This window comes from Amia ocellicauda, chromosome 9 (assembly GCF_036373705.1).
Source record: "Amia ocellicauda isolate fAmiCal2 chromosome 9, fAmiCal2.hap1, whole genome shotgun sequence".
Classification (NCBI taxonomy): domain Eukaryota; kingdom Metazoa; phylum Chordata; class Actinopteri; order Amiiformes; family Amiidae; genus Amia; species Amia ocellicauda.
The window spans coordinates 17,238,503-17,259,739 of NC_089858.1; the positions used below are offsets into that span (position 1 = coordinate 17,238,503).

At 45.8% G+C, this 21,237-nt stretch overlaps 1 protein-coding gene across 2 annotated transcripts; it reads right to left on the reverse strand.

Moving 5' to 3' along the window:
* Window positions 1-1,835: 1,835 nt before the first annotated feature.
* nup93 (nucleoporin 93) lies at window positions 1,836-20,714 on the reverse strand. 2 transcript variants are annotated; one of them, XM_066713512.1, is made up of 22 exons: window positions 20,564-20,714; window positions 19,652-19,839; window positions 18,825-18,942; window positions 11,762-11,824; window positions 10,029-10,157; window positions 9,258-9,332; window positions 8,607-8,699; window positions 8,037-8,176; window positions 7,508-7,640; window positions 6,956-7,113; window positions 6,134-6,299; window positions 5,935-6,028; window positions 5,405-5,596; window positions 4,997-5,123; window positions 4,668-4,740; window positions 4,405-4,449; window positions 4,176-4,292; window positions 3,493-3,611; window positions 2,896-3,013; window positions 2,674-2,757; window positions 2,435-2,563; window positions 1,836-2,069 (listed from the first exon to the last, which is right to left on the reverse strand). In XM_066713512.1, exons 2-22 carry the CDS (start codon window positions 19,828-19,830, stop codon window positions 1,959-1,961), a joined length of 2,463 nt encoding a protein of 820 aa, XP_066569609.1. In that variant the 5' UTR covers window positions 19,831-19,839; window positions 20,564-20,714; the 3' UTR covers window positions 1,836-1,958. The 2 variants fall into 2 exon arrangements, with proteins under 2 accessions (XP_066569609.1, XP_066569610.1); XM_066713513.1 differs by lacking the exon at window positions 20,564-20,714 and adding an exon at window positions 20,417-20,520.
* Between the last annotated feature and the right edge of the window lie 523 nt (window positions 20,715-21,237).

Genomic DNA, 21,237 nt, shown 5'->3' on the forward strand with positions numbered 1-21,237 from the left:
TGCGTCCCATCCTGAAGTCAGTGGTGTGGTGCCACCCTGGTGTTGTGAAATAGCCGGGTAAGAGCAGGTGTGTGGCGTCGGCCTGATTCACAACACCAGCTGCAGCAGCCACACCTGGCCAGAGTGAGGCTCTTCACAGCCGCCAGATTTCCGTGGTGCAACACAGGGTGCTCGCTCCCTGACGCAGGCCCTGGGTACGAGGCATCGAGCAACAGCCATTTCAATATTTGTAATCTGCCAACAGCAGCGCATTCCTGCCCTTCCATGCACATGCATCTCTGACTTTTGTTTGACTTTTTGTAATGTTACCCTGCACTTGTGTGAAATGCAGACTTCACCTGTAAATAAAATCACAGATCTCACAGATTCACAAGCCACGCAGCAAGGGAGCCCCGTCTTTTCTACACTCAAAGCGTTTAGTGGGGACCGGGAAATGCAACAGGTAAACATTGCAAGCACACTCACATAAACACAATCTCACACAAAAAGCTACTTTCTGCTGTGAAGACACACAGACCCCAAGTCTTCAATTCAAAATAAAAACAAATGAAAAAGCAGAGACAGGGCTGGCCATTTAAAGGGCCTCTCCCTCCAGTCTCACTAGCTTGAGCTTAATTTTCATAGAAAGTGGGGGTTTTGTCAACCAGGAGTCTGGTTTTAATGGACTGTCTTCATTTTAAAAGGGAGTAACTAGCTAACTCAAGCCCTCAGGAATACCTTTCTGAGAACAGAGAATAATTTTCTGCATGACTGTCCTGAAAACATTTCCAGGTAACACTGGTGCTTTTTTGCGTTACAGGAATGACATAAATACAGTTTTGCATATAATCTACCCCTTTGAGGGAGCAGGCCATTCCCGTGGTGTAACATCTGGTATTTAATAGTCTTTTAGACTAATAAGACTATTAGGACAGGCACTCATCTTCTATTACATTACACTTCCTATTAACAGTATGTTGCCACCTACTGGCTACATCAGGAAATACCAGTTAACATCAATCCAGTACTATCAATCCATACATTCCTCCAACGCCCCAAGGGGAAAAACTAAACTAAAAAAAAAAAAAAAGGCAGTCTGCTTTTCCTTTATACTATAGACTTACTGGTGCTGGGATCTGAATACATTTGCATTGTCAAGGCTGTGTAAATACTTATTTCCACAGATTTGCAAATTTGCATAAGGGAAAAAAAACAAAAAACAAAAAGATTTGCAAATATTGCCTCTGGTGTCCTCAGGTGTAAAACAACAAAACTAAAACGGAACACATCTTGAAGATAAAATTAAAAAAGTAGTGCGAGTCCAATCCCACTGTAGTCTAAACCCTCCACTCGTGAAAGCCTTCTGTGCCAAACCCAGCTAGGGTTATTACTGTCTTTGCAACAAACAGGTGCAGTGCAGCTTCCCATCTTCACAATGTCTGTTTTAATATGAACAGTAGTAGGGCAAGCTTTGGTATTTCAAGGGCGTGGATTAATGTACAGATCACACATCACCTGTGCTCTTAAAGACGAGTCAGAAGTCTCTTCTGGATGAGAACACAAAACTGCAATCTAGCTACCGTGGGCCGCACCTGAGCAACAGCAATCAAAGAGGTAAGTGAACACGAGGACAGCCTCCCACTGCCGCTGAGGAGCGATACGGACATGACAAGAGCACTGGGACTGCGATGTGAAACTCAAAACGCTGTGAGCAAGCAGATAACTCGGGAACGACTTTGATGACTTTGAAGGACAAAAAAAAAAAAAGCACAAAGAACCAAAACAAACACACACACAGAAACTGAACTCATTAGAACGCAAATGAAATAAATAAATGATCATGAAACAAAAAAAAGTAAACTAAAGCATTTTTTTTTTTTATTTAAATTGGTGAAAAATACAAAACAGAAATCTGGCGGGGGGGAGGGGAAGCGTTACCCTAAAAGAACAGAGGGTTTGAAAGGGAGAGAGAGAAGAAGTCAGTTCATCAGGACCTCCATCTGAACCAGCCTGGCATTGGTGTCTCCAGCCATGCGGTAGGGGATCATTCCAGCAAAGGTGATCAGGGCGCGAGCTTGACTGCGCAGCTCCTGGGGGGGAAATAAAGAAATACATAACATTATATTAAAACAAATAAATGCTATTACTTCCTTTTAATTGCCAATTTTAATGTCAAGGGCAGCGTTCTTACAAATCCTTGAGGATCTCTCGCATCATCAAACCCCTGAATGAGATTCTGGGGCGAACGCAGCTGTAGGGGGCCACACCAATCGAGGCCGATGTACCAATTGAGGGTCTCTCCATTCCTCCTCCCTTCCCCCCCTGCCCCACCCCCTTAATTTCCCTGAAACAAAGACCCAAGGCACTGCAATATGCATTTCTCCCTCTCGTTTATGCCCCTTATCGAACAGTCATCCAGGACAGCCCGGGAATGTGGGAATGTGCCCCGGCTCACCGAGTCCCTGTCCTCCATGGAGCGCTGCAGCCGGCCAGGGGTGGCGGCACCGGCCCCCTTCAGCCTCTTGTACTGCGTGAACAGGATGTTCATGGTGGCCAGCAGCACCTCCGACAAGTTGTGCCGCACCTAAGAGAGAAGGAGGGGGAGAGAGGGAACAGGGGAGAGATTAGAGGGTACAGAGAAAATACATACATGGATAAATATATACAAAATAAATGAATAAATAAAAGTCTCACCTCGTCACTGAAATTCCTGAAGGCAGCAACTCTGGCCTCCACACTATCTTGGCTCAAAGGGACCAGCTTCAACCGCTCCATCACCTGCATGGAGGCACGGACATAAATATAATGAATTAACAGATCTCTCTTGGGAGTCAATGAGATATGATCTACAGTTGTGCTTTTGCTTTTTGTGCCACAGATCTCATAGCACTACAAACAACTGATCTCGGGACTCACGTCATACGCTCTGTCGATGTGCCCTGCGTGGTACTCATCGAAAAATGTGATGAGATCCAGCAGGAGGTAGAAGGTGCTGTCCACAGACTTCTCTCCAGCTATGCCGTGAGTCCTATAGCTGCATGAGAGAGAGAGAGAGAGTGCGCAGTATTAGGCCCTGGTCAGCTGCAGCTCAGTGGGACGTTCACAGGTTTTACTGCAGTACGTCCTGTGAGAACACGGGACAATGGAGACTTTATACCAATGACTTGCATGCAATGAGAGGATTCTAGACAAACACAGGGGATGGAGAGTGGAAGGACCGCACAGGACGGAGGGAACCACAGCTCCACCTGACACAAACCTACTGTGGCTGAACCTTTTAATTATCACTCCTTCCAGATTCAAAGATGAACTACCCCACTGAGTGTCACCGATTGTTATATATAGATACACTTACACAAATCCACAAAAACACTGCAGTAGTTACATGGCACAACCAGAGAAAAACATTGACAGTTTTTAGCAAAGCCTGAGAAACCCCGATGTCTGGTTCAAAGCCTTCCTACAGATTAACAGACAAATAGACTGGACACAGTGACCCCGGGGCCAGCGTACCGCTCTGCGATGCCCAGCGCCATGTTCTTCAGCCGCTCCTTGTTGGACTGGGGCGCGCTGACCTGGGAGATCACGGGGCTCAACAGCTTATTCATCAGCTCCAGGACCTTGTCGGGATTCTGCACCGGAGAAAAAGACCACTGCTTAGACAAGAGGGATGTCCAAGCTGAAGTCTGAGCTTCTATCCACACACTCTTCCTTGTAATGACTTTCAAATTCATAGTGATAGTTTGCACATTTTAAACATATACTTTACAGAATTAATCAATTGCTTCATTGAAACAGATGCATTATTCAATATGTATCCATACTGTATATAAATGCTGGTTGAAGCCTAGAGAGCATGGTCTCTGTCCATATGGTACAGGTCTCTCGGTACTAAGGGGCTGAAATGTCACGGCTGGGGGTTAGTCTTTCAGCTCTGAATAAAGACATAGCCAGCCTGCATAGAGTACAGAAGCGTAGACAGAAAAGCACGGTACAGCCACGCATATACGTCACATTTAGAAATGACGACACCTGGGAGTGCATGCGTTTAAATCTCGCTGTCAAAAGCACACGACTCAGGACGGCTCCGGGACACGTGTAGCATGCAGATTCGGTAAAGGTCAACCAAGGCTTCACAGGGACTCTCCCTAGGGTGACGTATCACACAGAACCCAGAAGACTTTTTTTAACCTCACCTTGGCCAGCTCGTACAGCTTCACAGCCTCCTCAAACAGCCCCTTGTTCTCGGCTTCAAGCGCAACTTTGCTTATAATGGCTGTGGTGTCTCCGGCAAATTTATCTATGACTCCAGGCTGACAGAATTGAAATGGGAGATAAAAACATTTTTTTTTTTTATATTGAATAATCAAACAAGCACTTCAAATTCCCAGATAATTCTCTTCTAATGGAGGAGATTTTAATTACCTTTCTGCTGCCGTCCTTCTCCAGCCGACCTAACAGCATGTCAAACTGGGAAATAAATTAAAACAATCTGAATAAGTGATACAGATGTTAATAATATATATGTGTGTGTGTGTGTACAGATTAATGCCTTGATTAAAAAAACAAAACAGAGCAGCGTCAGCAGCAATCTGAGCCCTTGGGCTGAAACGGTCATGTTGACAAACAAGATAATGGAGATGAACCCCTGCTACCCCGCGGCATAGTGCCGACTCGCCCGCACTCACCTCCCGGCTCTCGATCACCAGCTCACTGACACAGCGCAGGAACATGCTCTCCCCCTGACTGTCCTTCTCATTCCTGCAGGGAGACACGGGGGGACATGATTCCAGATGTTTCCATAATGCCTCCAGCCCCACCCAGAACGCATGCAGCAGAGAGGCTATTTAAAAGACTCAGCACCAGAATTGAGGCCAAATCCTGAGCCCAAATCATCCGGCACCAACTGAACTATTTTTCAAGTGAACTCTGAGTTTTTAATCTCTAACCCCGTGCAAGTAACCAAAAATATATTTAAATCCCATAAATAAGCATATGAACAGTACAATAAACACACCTCAGGAAATAGAAGTACTGCAGAGCTTCTCTAGGGTCCGTGGACTCAAACTTGCGTGTGTAGAGCATCAGCAAGCGGATGAAATTGAGCCGTCTAATCATGGGGGGGTCCCCAGGCACCTGACTCACTGCAATAGAAAGATGTTCTGTAATGAACAACAGGAAGCTACTCAGCTAAAGTCCAGCCTCTAGCACTACCTGGTGGCAACCAAGAGTATCACAGACAGGATTTCAGATGTGCTGCATGAAGGCAAGATATGGTGAGACATGGAAGACAGAGAGGAGAAAGAGTGTGAGAGACAGTTAGTGACAGACGGCAAAGAGAGGGGGCCAGTGACAGACAGCTGAGGGGGGAGAAGGGGAGAGTTTGCAACAGAAAGAGGTGGAGCAGAGGGGAGGTTTCTCTCACACAGCTGGGCGCTCTGCCCCGAGGACTTGAGCAGCAGTCGCAGCTCGTACAGCACCAGGGCCACGTGCACGGCATGACTGCGCAGACGCTCCACCCGGAAGAGGAACGCCACGGCCGCCTCGAACTGCGCAGTCAGGAACAGCACCTGGAAGTACAGTAAGGGCTGCTGGTTGGCCGCAAAGTGCGACTCCCCTGAGAAGATAAACAACACAAACGCACACAGAATTACTCCTGCAGGATGACCCGTTCGCGCTAGACACAAGGTTTAATTAAGTGGAATTGGTCTCCAATCCACACTGATGTGCAGGGTACAACAAGCAGAGCAACATTTATTGTGAAAAGGCAAAAAAGTAACATTTTATGTTTATTTAATGGTTTAACTTCTTGTGTCTGTGTGTGTAATTTAACACATTGCAGCTTTGCAACGTCATCTCAGACACAAGATAAACGCACACAGAGAAGAGAAGCATTGTCAACCACAGTAACAAACGCTGAAGACCAACAGGCCAGCAGCCGAGACGCCAGCTCACCATAGTCCTCCAGCAGCTGTTTCTGCAGCTGGGGCAGCGTCAGCCTGTCCTGGGGGGAGCTGCTGGTGTCGTCCTCAAAACACACCTGGTTGAGCTACACACAGAACAGCAGGCATTAACTCCACCGTACAGTACAGTCATTAATCGATTTATCAGTCCTGCCCGTACGCCGTCTTTGTAAAATACGATCGGTACAAACCTTGAGCCACAGGTAGTCCTCGGTCTTGTCGGCCACCTCCCCGTGGTTGTCAGCGATGTCGCACTTGCCAATCAGACAGTACACGGCTCGCTTGTACGGGTCAGCGCTGTTCCGCAGGACCCGTCTGTAATGCAGCCGCAGCTTGTTCTCCGTGGTGGGGGCCAGCCTGCCGGGGAGGGAGAGAGAGCATGAAATCAGAGTGCTGGGCAGAGTCACTCGATCCGGGGGCCGAGACACGAACCCAACAGCAAAAGTCTTCAGTGCGTGTGCGTATCTTCATTTCCACTTAAGTATTTCAATTTAACAGTGAAAGGGTTCCGACTGAAGACAAGTGATGAACCAGAAATATGCCCAAAATGACTTGTACATCATTCTACCTGCCATCAACCTATCAATCAATTATCCTTAGGGCCTTACAAGGGAATCCAAGCAATTGGCACAGCCGGCATCAGCTGGCTTTAGCCTGCCCCTTTATTCGTGTCAGTCTTATCACTATAATTAACTGCTCAATGACACGTTCGCTGTCTCGTTACGAGCCGGTCCTCCTTCACTGCAGTGGCTCGAGCAGCAGTACGAGCGCTTGCGGAGTGGAAGGGATTTAAAGCAGAGCGGGTTAGACAGACCGTTTCATCTCTGCCTTCCTCCGGCTCCAGCCCCACCCCAGCATCTTTGTGAGCCCACGCTGGTTTACAATATAAACCTCTGGCACGTCCTACATTGAACGAGGACACCAAGAGTTTTTTTTTTTTTTTCTTTTTCCTTTCTTACAGGAAGCAGATGTGTTGGGCACCCTGCTGGCAAAGGCAGGTTGTCGGGGCTCACCGGCGGTCAGGGCTGTTCATGTACTCCTGGAACCAGTTCTTGAACTCGCCCAGCTGGTGCTGCGCTCGGTTCACCACCTGCATGGCAGCGGACAGGTCTCCACAGCGCAGGCAGTAGTATACGAGAGCCCACACTGGGTGCCCCTCCACCTCCCCATCCTGGAGAGAGACAACAATGAGTGCGATTCCAGACAGCAGCCTGGGCAGGGAGAGAAGATGAGGAAAACAGCACTAAACTGAACCCTACATAAAGATGCATATTATTAATCACAGAAATGATAAATGAACGAATGAAATTCAACAATTTAACACGAGGGATGATGACTGAAGCTGGACTCAACAGAAGCTTAAGACGACAAATTATCAAAAGCGCAGAAAACCTTGGGTGAATGAAAATGCAAAACATTTTCCTGGCAGCTGCTGGCGTCATGGCCACTCAGACAGCCCGGCAGGGAGGGGGCATGCTGCAGTGCCCTCTCATGCCTCCCTCTGCAATGCGCGACGGCCTTGGCACCAACCCTGCGGCTCCGATCCTGCCAAACCGTGTGCTTACCTGCATTCCTGGCATGGGCCCTGGCAGCTTGATGTTGAGGAAGCTGTGGACCAGCTGATAAGTGCCCGGCACGCCACCCAGCTGGGCCTGGTACAGGTTCCCAGACACCGTCACCATGGTGTAGGTCTTGTAGCTGCAGCAGGAAGAATGAAGGGTACGAGTGTGTTAGTGTCAGGAGCCCCCCGGCCCCACTGCCCAGTGTGAGAGCTGGACGCTGTGTGCTCTGCATTGCTTTTCTTCAACTGCATCAGGATTAGGAGCATATTTCAGTGTTGGGACAGACGGACGGACGGATGGACTGTAAACTGGTGTGGATATAGAATGACGTACCGGCCCACTTCTGCAACACAAGCACACCGCACCGCCTGCCCCTCGATGACTGACAGAAGGCTGTCTGTCTGTCTGTCTACTGCCCTCCCTCTCCTGTCTGCTCTCTCATTCCCTCCTTCCTTCTCCCTCTGTACCTTTCCTTCCTGTTATCCTCTCACCTCCCTCTAACCCCTTCCCTTCCCTCCTCTGGTCCCCTGACCTGTTTTCCAGGAACTGCAGCGCCTGCCTGACGAAGCCCATCTCCATTTCCACAGCAATGCGGCTCTTGAGGGTTTCTTTGGCCGGGACCAGCAGGACGTCGGTCATCTGTTTCACCATTGTCCACATGTCCATCACGTTCTGCAGGACACATACAGAGCTCAATCAGCAGCTCAGACACACCTGTGGGTGGGGGGCCACCCAGCCTCCCTGATGCCACTCCAGACTAAATAACTGGAGGTGGTGGGCAGTCTGTGTGGGAATGCTTGCAATGATTGGGTCCATACAGACCATGTATTGTGATAAACGCATAATGTGGTGGGGGGGGTGCAATTCTGCTGACATCACTGCAGTCAGAGTGCACTTTGTTGCAGGAGCTTCTAAGATATTACTCAGTATGAGTTTCCTTAGACTGGGGCTCAGTGATCTTGTAAGGAGCGTGTGTCTCGGGATGCCCATTTGGGTGGCTTTCCTGCACCGGAGGATGCTCTTCCTTAAAGGAGTGTGTAAGAAACAGTAAAAGGGGTTCACAGGGTTCCAATGGGTTCTACTGGGCCAGCAGTGGGCCTACCTTGTCATCCAGGCTTTCGGCAACGGAGGCACACAAATCCCCCAGGTTGGGATGCAGATGCCCGCTCACGATCTTCTCGTTGAAGGCGTAAATCTGCCGGGGTATAACAAATAAGAAATAAATAGATAATGAATTGATTAAACAGAGTAACACAACCACTAAAAGTGATTTAGCCAAGAAATTGGCTCCATGAAGACTAGACTTGCAGGGCTGATGGGTGCCCCCCCTACCTGGTTCTGTTCACTAAAGCATGTCGGAGAGTCATTCCCATCACACACTCTCCCTCCCTCAGTCAGTCAGTCACAAGCCTTTGTGGAGCAGCGCTAGCTTACGTAAGAAGAGCATGCCCTAGTTTGTGCACGAGACTCTGGTGCTCGGCACGGATTAGAGTGCTGCCAGACATCACAGTGCGGGAGCTATCAGGGGCACATGGGCACAGGAGTGCGTTCAAAGCACCTTCAACCTCATACAAACTCACACGTCACATACTAACGAAAATATAACACACAGATAAATTAACCAAAATGTAAATATGACATCCATGCGAAGTCGTGGTTTGACACGTTCACACATGGGAATTCAGTGCACCAGGTATGACAGACCTGGTGATGTATGACACCTGTTACGAGGGCACTGAAAGGTGCATCTTACCTGTCTCGCATAGGCCATCTCCACATTGTCCAGGGCACTGCGGCCAGGAGCCCCCACTTCACTCACGAAGCTGGGCTGCAAATACATAGGGTACAGTTACCGAGTTAACGAGTTATCTGCTTCCTTCAAAGGGATGATTTATCCCAGTCTCAGTCCTGGAGATACGGTGGCGGCTCTTTTTGAAGTGTTCTTGCTTGTTATTTCGCGCAACTGGCCTGGTTACTGTGCCCAGCGGTGGTCTCCTGTGGTTCCCACATTACTCTGAAGAAACACTTTGGAGCCGTCCTTCATAGGAGAGCAGTGCAGGATCTACAGGCGAATGCCTCTGGGGTCCCTGGCTAGAAATACAGCACGTAGCTGTGAGGAATACCCCCCCCCAGTCTGTATCAGTCTTTGGGGCAACGCGGGGGGTGAGGGAAGGCTTACGGTGGGAGTGAACGGCAGGTCACACATGCAAAATTTAACCACTTGTTAATAATTAAAACGGGCCACACAAGGCTGGCTTTTTGCTTTTTGGGGTGAAAATAACTTTAATAGCTTGTGCTTGAAATCTGTACTGCAAGAAGAATTCCTTCATCCCCTACATCCCCCGCCCCCACCCCCTGGTGATTCCACTCCACTGAACTGTGACGCCAGCAGCTGCACAAAATCCACTGGCATCACAGACAGCATCTCTTCAAGGGGTGTGTAAGGAACGGGATGGAGCTGTGGGCAACAACGAGATGTTGTCCTAGTCCAGTTCCCACAAAAGGCAGTGGAAGGCTGACTGACCTCTGCCTCCTGGCTGAAGTCGAGTGCATCCTCCCCAGCGGCCAGCAGGGTGTGCAGGACCCGCTGTTTCACCTGCTCCCACTGCACAAGCATCGACTCGCGGTGATACTCCTCCGCCAGCAGGAATGTCTGAGGGAGGGAGGGTGAGAAAAAGAAAGGGAGAAAGGGATAGAGAGAGAGAGAGAGAGAGAGAGAGAAATATAAGTAGGAATAAAGAGACTCCAGATTATTTATTGTCTATAAAACTACAAGCAGTAGTTCAGAGGTTCTGACTGCCTGTCATTTAAAAATAATGGAGATAAGAGTTTGAATGAGGTTCCCACTTCCTGTGGATCTTATCTGACTGCTGAATAATTAAACACACAGCCTCACTGTTAATGGAAAGCAGCTGATGCATAAAAAAAAAAAAAAAAAGTGACCAAAGAGTATAGGTCCAGGTCTCTAGAGTTATGTATAATGGGTCTTATTTGACAGCATATTAAAAATAAAACACAATAAAATCCATGCTGGGAAAAGATTAACTGTGTTCCGCTGCTTGTCCTTGGGAGGCAACAAGGAGGTTCCAAACTAGGTCCGATCCGCTGGGATTAACAAAACGCCAAGTGAGGGAAACCGGCGCTATATAGGACTCCACTGCTCCCGATTTAGCTTGGACCTCATTACGGTCTGAAGACATTTTTCTATTAATTGTCACACCTTGGGAACACTTAATAATTGCAAAAGGATTCTAATTAAACTGGCATGAACTTTACGTAATAGAAGGAGGAGGAATGGGGAATATTAGCAGAGAAATATTAGTATTAATATTAGTAACAAGGTAATAAGGTCTTATATTTAGCTGAATATCAATCAAGGGAAATGTCGCATTTGAGAAGGAGTACTGTATAGATAAACCGGGCAATCAGGGCGTCAGGTTGGGCAGTGCTACACTGTCGACTGCTGGCAGCCAAGATCTTGTACGTAAGCTGTGGCGCGGACTGCCTTCGCCACGCCAACGTGAGCTGGCCGCGACTCTGAGAGAAGAACGGGCTCAACCGTGTTCAGGATCCTGCACATCATTGTCTAGAAGCTGCAGAAAAGGCTGATCTGGCAATGTAGCCATGCCAGAGTACAGCCCGCATCCTCAGCCCTGCTCGTGATGTTGGGTGTTAGAGAACAAGTGACTGGCCTTACCAAACATGAACTGTTCTATTCATCAGCCTTTGTTTGAAGCGGATCAAGTAACAGGCTCACATATTGTGTTATCAGCCATTTCATGTTTAAGCTTCAGCTCATATTTTTAGTTTTATCTCCCAAGTTATCAGTCCCCTTCCCGCCGTCCCCCCTCCACTGTATAAAATGTTGGTGTATATTTGGTGCAGCAGAGGGCGTGGCCTCGAGCATGCGGCCTGTAGGATGTCACTCATAAGCGGCTGGTGAAACGCCTCCCCCCAAAATCAGTGGGGGGGGCTGTAGACATTATATGAGTTTTCAGAGGTGTCAATTTAGGAACACTTGTATGTATGATATACTGAAATACAGAGACGTGTGGGGAAAACAAGGCACAGGAACAATACAGTGCCACCATGCCACCCAAACTGCTGTCAGGGTGGGGCAGGGCGGTGGCACTCATCACGTTTTTGGGAGGAACACAGAAACTAAACCCATCCTTTCTTTGCAGCCGTCTCCAGACGCAGAGGGGCCCGGCTTCTGCCCACTGCACCATCGCCCCCACACTGCAGGCTGCCACTCACCCTCCGCCGCGACTCCTCGATGGCTGACAGCAGCGCATTGTCTCGCTCGTTCTTCAGGAAGCCCTGGAGGCACACAGACGTGAAAGGGTTAATTTAATAACCTACTTTATGGTGCATCACACACAAGCCTCCCCAACTGTCTCCAGTAATCAGGATCCATTCGGAGGCACCATCACCCTTCTAGAATATTAAAGGGATGAGTGAACCTTCCGCAGAACAATCTGATAAGAATCTGATTGTCAGCTGGGAAGGCCGTGGAATTTTCTGCAAGCCAGGCTGTTCTGGTGGGCTTACAGACACCCAGGGCAGGAAGAGGGAACTGCACCCTGTCAGTGCTGGAAATGCGTGGGTAAAAGACTGAGCAAAACAGCAAAGGCACAGTCTTATTTAATGGCTGGGAATAAAAGCTTTACTGAAAGTAGAGTACATGCTAAACTAATTACCAGACATCATATTATAGGCAAATTATAAGAAGTGGTTTGTGGTCAAACGGTCGACTCCAGTATGGGTGAAAGACCAGGCTCTTCCCCGTCTCTGGCACCTCTACGCATGGAGGGCAGGTGAAATGGTTAACCCCAATTCAACAGAGTGGGTCCTCTTCCTTCCCCAAGATCCCCACAATGGCAATGCAGTTGGTTCCAGTCTGTGGTGCCCCTGCATTTTCAATGGGCAGCTCTCCACAAGGCAAGTGCGACACTGCAGTGGCTTTCTGCCTCCCCCAGTGCACAATCAAGGCAATGGGAGGGAGGGGTAGTTGCCTTCAACAAACTGGGACCTGAGACTTCTGGACATTTCGCTTGTGACCAAGATCTCAGTTTTTAACTCTGGGTAAGACCTGAGCTGAATATAAACCAAAAAATAAATACATACATACATACAAGTTCAAAGTGTAATTCCATTCATTCTGGTTACGAAATGTATAAAGATAACTTGGGTTAATCTTTGATTTCAAAGGCCTGACTCTGGATAAGCTACAAGTCACAATTCACGGTCACAATATACCCCCCGCCACACACACGTTTTTTTTTTTTTTAACTAACAAGTTATATTTATTTATTTATAAATCTGTGCTCAATGTGTGCACTGAATCTCACTGTATAAGACAGAAAGGACTGGACGTCACTGGCACAAAGCCCACATGGGGAGAGAGGGCGAGAGAAAGGGAGAGGTTTGCACCATTCAGCCACCCCCATAAAGCACAGCAGAGGCCTGATTCACATCAGCTGGGCTGTGGTCCGGGATGGACAGAAATCAACCCTCCCACCCAAAATGTTCAGGGGCGGTGTTCAAGCTAGCCCTGGTTGGCAATTGGAAACCAGGGCTAACTGCGTGGGTTTGGGCGAGGTCTAGTTTGTGCACACAGTCCTGATTCCAGAAAAAAAAAAAAAAAAAGGAATAGGAAAAGCCAGACAAGACCCATCGTGATGGTCAGAGAACAACACAGAACCCTCTTCAGGGTTACATGAAGAAATCCACAGGTTATTTAAATGTATTTTCCCCAAACTATATACAGATGTTTTTATAAATAATTTTTGGTGATGCAACATGGGAGAGGCCCACTTGGCAAGATCCAAGCCCATCTCCGTCGCAGAGGAGCCTAAGACATGGCGTCCACAATGAGATTCCCTCCCACTAACGCAACTGATAATGATGGCAAGCCATTACCATCCATGTAACCAGGAGAGCAGACTATCAATTACTGTACTTTCTAGAACTCTCTCAGAGCATTCAGTCTGACAAATTAAAACCGCTTTCAGATTAGGTGATTTGTCAAAAAAGCAGCGATAAGCCGTTTCTACCAGCAAAGCAAAACAACTCTTATGAAGTATGGGTTTACCGCCACCTTCCACTTACATCTGTAATTCCTGCCTCGCTATTCCAGGTCATTTGCTTGGCAGGGAGCTTAACCAAGGGGTCACACGAAAGAATACATGTTTTACATTATTTTTAGCACTAGAGAGAAAATGTATGTATGCAATTTAGAACAATCTATAAATGTAAACGATTTAAAGACATGAAATACACATTTACTTAAAAATAAACCATGCTATGCATCATTTTAATTGTTACCAGCCATGCATGGCTCAAAAACACTGAACGTGAAATTAAATGGGATACGCAAGTACAGTGTGAGCCACATCCCGTGAAGAGAGAAATTAGCATCTTTCGCAGATAGTAGCTACACTACCATTTTTCTAGAAGTCTCTAAACATATGGGATAACATTTGCCAAATTCTCCCTTCATATCATTCAATACATGGAGAGTATTTGCATTTTTCTTGTTTTGTAATGGAACGCTGATCGGTTTTCCAGAACACGCCAAAACAGTCAAGCTTCCACAGCCTGGATAGAACAGACACCGCAGCTGAACTCGCCCCTTGTGAGCCAAAAAATAATTAAAAAAAATGTTTTACAGTATGGTCTTGGGCAAATCTACACTTTGCGAAAAACCTGCATACACCAAATGGCTCTTTCAAAGTTGATGTGTATGAATCCATCTCATTATAAAGCATACAACAGCCTATTTGCTAAAGTACACCAACCTGAATATATACATATTAACATGTACATATAGATACACTCTAACACATGTATGTATATGTAAACCTAAACGCATACATTTAAAGCAACAACAACAACAAAAAACACCCATGTAAATAAATTATGTATCTAATGCAAATACCCAGCTCTGATTGTCAGAATTGTTACATTTCATTAAAAAAATATATCTTATGAGGATCAGTCTTGGACGAGACATTCAGTTGTGTTTTGTTGATTTTCCTATAATTCAGAACAATGATTCTCATAAGAAACCCCACCCTTTTATCTGGACATCCCAGACAGCTGTAGAGCATAACTGTGTCTCTTATCACCTCACAATGTGCTAATTGTTCTTAATAAAAATAAAAATAATTACAACAATTAAGAGAACAGAAATAGAAGAAAAGCAAATCTGTTAACATGCATCCGATGACAGGAGGGGAGAGGAAGAAAAGAAAAAAAAAAAAAAAAACTTACCTAAAGATGGCTTGGCAAGCTGTGCAGAGTTTCGATACGAAGGCTGCAGAGCTGTAGGCTGTGGATATGCGACAGCGCTGCTGAAAGTTATTGTACTCCTTGGTATCGTACAAGATCGTAGGCTGCAGTTCAGCCTGGATTTCATTTTTCAGACCTCAGAATACGGACAACAAAACAGCAGGATGGCAGCTCAGGTGTAGCCCAGTATGGGCAAGACGGCCCTGCGCTGCCTCCCTGCCGCTGCTGTGTCTCCTGCCAGACTAGAGGTCACTGGTCTGAAACCAGTAAGTGATGTGCAACATGAAGCTTCAGTGAGGGGTATTTTATTGTGAGAGGAATATACCATGTCAACTCTCAGAATCAGGGGGGAGCAGAGTATGGGAGGAGGAGAATAGATTGCCCAACCTCCCCCCCCCTGCTTTTCTCTCTCTCCCTCTCTCTTCCTTCCTTCCTTTTCCTTTTTTTTTCCCTTGCGCAATGCAATTATGATAATGGATTTCTTTTATTTTTTTATGCCTTCCGACATCCTGTCTTGAAATTAGGCTAATAATCCTTTTAGCTGTCATGTTTTGTTAATGAGCAAAAGTGCTGCTACCGCATAGGCATGCATCACTGGGGTGGCACAATATATACGGGTACATGTAGAGCTATTTCCTTCCTCTCCTGTAAGAGCTCTCATTAGCATATGCTGTGGTGGCCAGTGTGAGTGCTGTCTCTCTCCTCTCACAGTTGCCTTTATGAAGAGGAAGGCTCTCCCCCTGACTCCGCCATTTTAATGCACCACTGTGATTTCTCTCTCCCTTTCTCTAAGATTTATGTTTTTTTGGTTACTCAGAAATTAAAGCAAAATAAAACTTTTTCTGCAGACAGTACTGTAAACCAGCATGCAGCACACTGGGCAGAACACTGAATGCGCTTCAACACTAGTCATCGAATCTAATAATAATCCAATTATAATAACAAACAACAATTAGTACTGAAAAATGACTGCCTACGAAGTTGCACTCGTGACCCTCCAGGACTACATTAACATATTCACCAACAATTAAAGAAAAAGGCACCTACAGATGCCAGTTTAAACCGCAGAACCAAGGTCAATGTTTAGCACAAAGGAGAGTTGCGGAAGTGGGAGGAATGAAGATCATATTTGATTAATACAATAAGCACAATTTTGTGCCTCATAGCCGGCAGGTCTTTTTGCCTAACCTCGTGCATGCCACTGGCTTTGTGGCAAGACTACCACACAATATAGAATATAGGGGGACCAGGCTGAAGACTGGAACATTTTTTAATTGTAAAGGCATTCAATGACATCAAAACAGGCAGAAACTAAGTAAAACAAAAAAAAATGCTGCAGCGACGCACACCTAAAGATGCCAGTGCCGAGGCAAAAGCAGGTCCCGTGGCTCCGCAATAAGTGGGCAGTGGGCAGCCACGTCAAGCACTTAACTGCTCCAGCAGAGAGGCTGTGCTGTGCCAAGCCCTTAGCGCACTTCCAATAAGCCCATAACTTACAGATAAAGCATCTGCAGTCTGACAGAGGCCTCTGGGAAGTGGATGGGAAGTTGCAGTCCAATGGTCCAAAGGTCTGCAAGGCCAGAGGTCTGGGGCCACAACTGTTTAAAGGCACGACCCACCCAATGCAAACTGTGACAAACTGCAGCACAAGCATACAGTACACAGTAATTGTCATGAGGAACATGATTTCCAATAACTATAGAGTCTTGACCAATAGGATTCTGTAAATATCTTGAATAAAATAATTTGTAATGAATGGCAAACCTCAGTTCTACTTGCTTTATAGGGAAGAGATGTTTAGAATTTGTATGTATACATATATACATTACATATAAGACAAATACTTTTTACACACAGAGAGACTGGAAATGCCTTGAGCAATTAAAATAAAATCTTAAAACGAGAAGTTATGCATTTGGAGACACAGCACCAAATGTTGTTACAGAGAAGACGGTGCAATGGACAGGAAAGAGTGACTAATTTGCATGGCTCATCAGATGGATTTTGAGAAAATATATATATAGATTTGTTTTAAAATTAGAGCTCCTCGTCCCATGTATCTATGCCCATGACTTGCTACACATACTGTCACAGGGTATGTCAACACACACAGAAAACCTAAATAAATGCTATATAATAAAAGGCAGGTACAAATTCAGCGTGTAGGTCAGTTTGGGAAAGCTGCAGCGCCTCCACACCCGACCAGACGGCGAGAGAGCAGCATTTGCGTTCCATTCGCCTTTTTTTTTTTTGGTGCAGCAGTGATGGCTGCAGGTCCAGATACAAACACACTGCAGCTCTGCAGAAACATCAGCAGTTTATGAATCCGAGTCGGCAGCTGCTTTAGGCTACCATTAACTCATTAGTATGCGTTTACCATCCCCCACACAGTCACACAAAGGAAGAGCAGTGCGATCTCTCCCTCTCCCTCTCTCCATCTTTTGCCTTTTTTCTGTCTTCCCCTCGCTCTTGGGTTTGATAGTCTGATAGTCTCATCCTTGGCTCAGGTTTCGAAGGCTCACTCACTCACTCAGCCACCTGCATCAAAACCAATGAGAGGGTGTACTGGGTGTAGGAATCCCCATGGACTCCGTGAGGAAATCAAGAGGTCAGGATGATCCAACGCACAGCGTGACAGAATTCCGGGATTTCACCGGTGACTAATGCACAGCTGCTAGACAGATAACATCATCGTGCTTCTGGTAACATGCCGACTGCCCGGAAACAAACGCACACAGATCTATATATATATATATATATATATATATATATATATATATATATATATATATATGTATCACACACACCACACAAGCACCTTTTAAATGCAACAGGAAAATTAAATAAGTGGGTTCAGATTTTTGTTCTTGACCGCAGGAATTCAGATGACATTTGTTTTTCACCCCCTCATGAGTACCAGTGCTAATGAATATGTAAATTACAAACAACCTAAATTCATATGCATTAATTTTAAGTCTTCACTTGAATGCCCTGGTGGAATGTCAACACCTCCATTTTGATCAGCAACACCACACTAATGCCTGTACATCAGGTTTGTTTTTAAATCACATGACACCATTTCATAGATTCCTGTTAATCCATAAATTCCCTGATGTCAAACTACTTTAAGGGGCATTTTTGGCCTCCCCAAAAACCACAAGGGAAAACACCATAATGCCACAACCAGTGGTAAGAGACACACACTGGGATTTAGTTGCTGCTCTTCCTCACAAACTATAAGGAAACACAAAACACATCAATAAGGTTGGGTTCCCATTTACAAAATTATTCCATATAAACTAAATCCACCAACAACAAGGTAAGAGACGAAATAACCTGCGTAAGAGTGTAGCAAGAGAGGAGGGTCAATAAATCATTTTGCAATTTTATAGTTTTCATTTGATATTTAAACCAGTAATTACACTTATGTATGATAATACAGACCAAAACATCAAGCATTAATACAGCCCAGACCAGCAGCATATAAACACAACCATCTCTCAACAATGCCACTTGTCCCCTACCCTCCAGCTATTCACCTCCCCTATTCATGTGAAGAATGGGTTAAGTACTAAAATGAAAACACCAAAGACTACTAGAGAGTAGGGAATATTGACAATTGTTCATAGACAATTTAACACGTGTTTAACAACTGCATTTGACCATTGTTACAGTGCTTATTTTGAAATCTCAAGGTCTTGATTGACTGAAAGCTTTTCAGGCTTCCATGAGGACAGCCTCATCTACCTCCAAGGACCTCTAAGGTTTACCAGCTCACAATTTGAGAATGTCTGCCTAAGATGGCACCACAGCCCCACAGCCAACCCAGATTGCTTGGTAGTAGCTGTGTAATGGTTTTCGGACACTTTGGTTTAGGAGCTTTAGGAAAGAATTTATAAACCAGAATAAAGCAGGAATTCCACTGGGGCAACTAACAGACACAGGTCCAACCATCGCAAAATAATGTATAAACACAGTACACTTATGCCTGTGCACCCAGCGTCTCATCACAAACTTGGCCTGGTACCTGTATATCTGTGTCCTTCACTGGCTCCAAAGGTTCAAAAGTCGTTGCTGCGCTCAAGCTTTCCAACCGCTGGGAGATGTGGAAAATATCCAGTCCTCTGGAGCCCAACAGAATAGAGCTAAAAAAAAATGAATACATAATATTTTTTAGGGCATCTATAGGTTAGAAACCAAACTATAAACCTACAACTTGGTCAACTTTAGAAGTCAACAGTGATTGAGGGCCACAGTTATGGAGCCCCCCCCAACATATAATAAGCTGTTTGACGAGCGGGTTTTGGTAAATCCACATAAGCGAAAGTACTAAGGGATATTAAAATGATATTTCAAGCTGAAGTATCAGTATTTAAAAAAAAAAAAAAAAAAATCCTCTTGCCAATGGAACAGAAAAGCTACACTAATGCTCGTCAAGAACCTACTGCCAATGTCAAAAAAAGACCATTGAGAATTTACGCCTGAGGACTTCACGTTCCTTAATAAAACTTGTGTAAAACTACACACCATGCCTGCAGCACATAGACGTGCCCAGCCAGCAGCAAGGGTCACTCAGAGCAGCAGCACGGTAACCAATCCCAAACTGCTGCTCTGAGTGACACCTCTGATCCTGAAAGCTTTCGTCCAACTGAGAAAACCCAGTGTGTGTCAAAGGGAGAGTGATACGGACTGGATTTCAGCCATCAGCTTCCTGTTTTCAGGGCATCACAACTATCAGGGTAAGTAGCATTACTCTGGTGGGGGAGAGGGACTAGGATGGTACTGGACCTAAAGGCCCAACTCTCCCATCTACAGCTTATTTGGTTTATTTGGCTTATCTTGTTGCACACTCACGCCTTCACATCAGCCGTCTCCTGTGAGGTGCGGGTCAGGGTGCGTGACCGGAGCCTCTCTCCGGCCTGCTGGATCTCCTGCAGGTTCCTCTCCACATGGGGCAGTTCCGAGATTGCCTCCGTCTCCGCCGCCAGCTGCTCGGCCTGCTGCAGCAGCTCCCCGAAGCCCTCCCCGTCCATCGCACAGCCCTGGCATAAAATACATCGAACATTATAAATTATTAAACTTGCAGATGTTAAAAGAAAAGAAAAGGAATGAAACACTTACATATGCATGCAGACTACTAGTTCCCATTGCTCTCATTGATCTTAGGACAGGTTAGGTAGTTTGCAGTGTCAGAGGTTAATTGCACTAAGACTTACTGTCTTCCAATTAATTTTAATCCATAACTTCACATCTCTACCTCATCTACTGTACTGAAGCTATAGGACTTCTTGTAACACAACAATAGCTCCAAGAATGCTGGTTTCAGGCTATTAACCACATTCACTTTTGTCCATTTTCCCTGCATAAGAAATCTTCCCCTGACTCCTCTATGGGACGATGAAGAAAAAACTATGCCGTTTTTTTTGTTCCCAAAACTGCAGAGAAGAAGTCAACGGTTAAAAATGAAAGTACATTTGGCAGCCATAAACAAAACACACAGGGCATATCTTCCACACACAATGAAATGTATCTGAACGAAAGCACACACCGGAAACTGAATATTAAAACATTGAACTGTCTTGTGTGGTGGGTGTAATGTTTTTTAAATTGTAAACGTACGGTCAACACAGCCGCACTCAAAGCAGCGTGCAGTGCTCCCACTGAACACGGTGCTCAGTTGCCGTACACAAGCAGGCCGTGGGGTTCCTGTCTTGTTATGGCCGATAAATTCGATACGGCAATAATTATCTCAATAAAAAGACGTACCTTATCGTCTTAGCTTTCTGGTATAGGTTCGCTTCTCCGTTTAACAATTGTTTTAATTTTGACAGACTGATTATCTGTATTCCTATTCACTACCGCACATTCCTCCCGGCTCTTCCGTAGCTGCACTTTCATTGGACGACACAGCTCCCATAAGCCCCTGCGCCTTACCGTAAAACTTTATTAACACGAAGAGAACAACAGGCTGCAGTTTTGCAGAGGAACTGCCGCCATGTTGGCTCGCACAGACGGAGCCAAAATGTCGCTGGAGTATGTGCGAGTCGTGTGTTTAACCCATGATGTGGGATGCAGGGCTGGAATTTCACGCCCTGCTGTCAGGTCTTTAATCTGATTTTGACACTTGTCTCAGTCCCTGGACTCGGCTTTCTGTCAAGTCTGCGTACATAATTAACGTTTGGTACTATTGTGAGAGGTACTTTGTTAAATACCAGTTGCTAGAGAAAATTTATATTCGTCATCATACCACTGCAACAGTGATGGCGTAATTTTATAGTAGGGTAGTAGTAGTTTTTTACTCTGCTGGGGGGTGATCAAGTCAGGCTGCGCAGCGGGGAAAACCTTTGTAAACAGCCACGCATTATTTATATTAACGAAAATACAACCAGTCAACACATGAATAGTAACCTTGCAGAGGTCACACATGCACGCATTTCAAT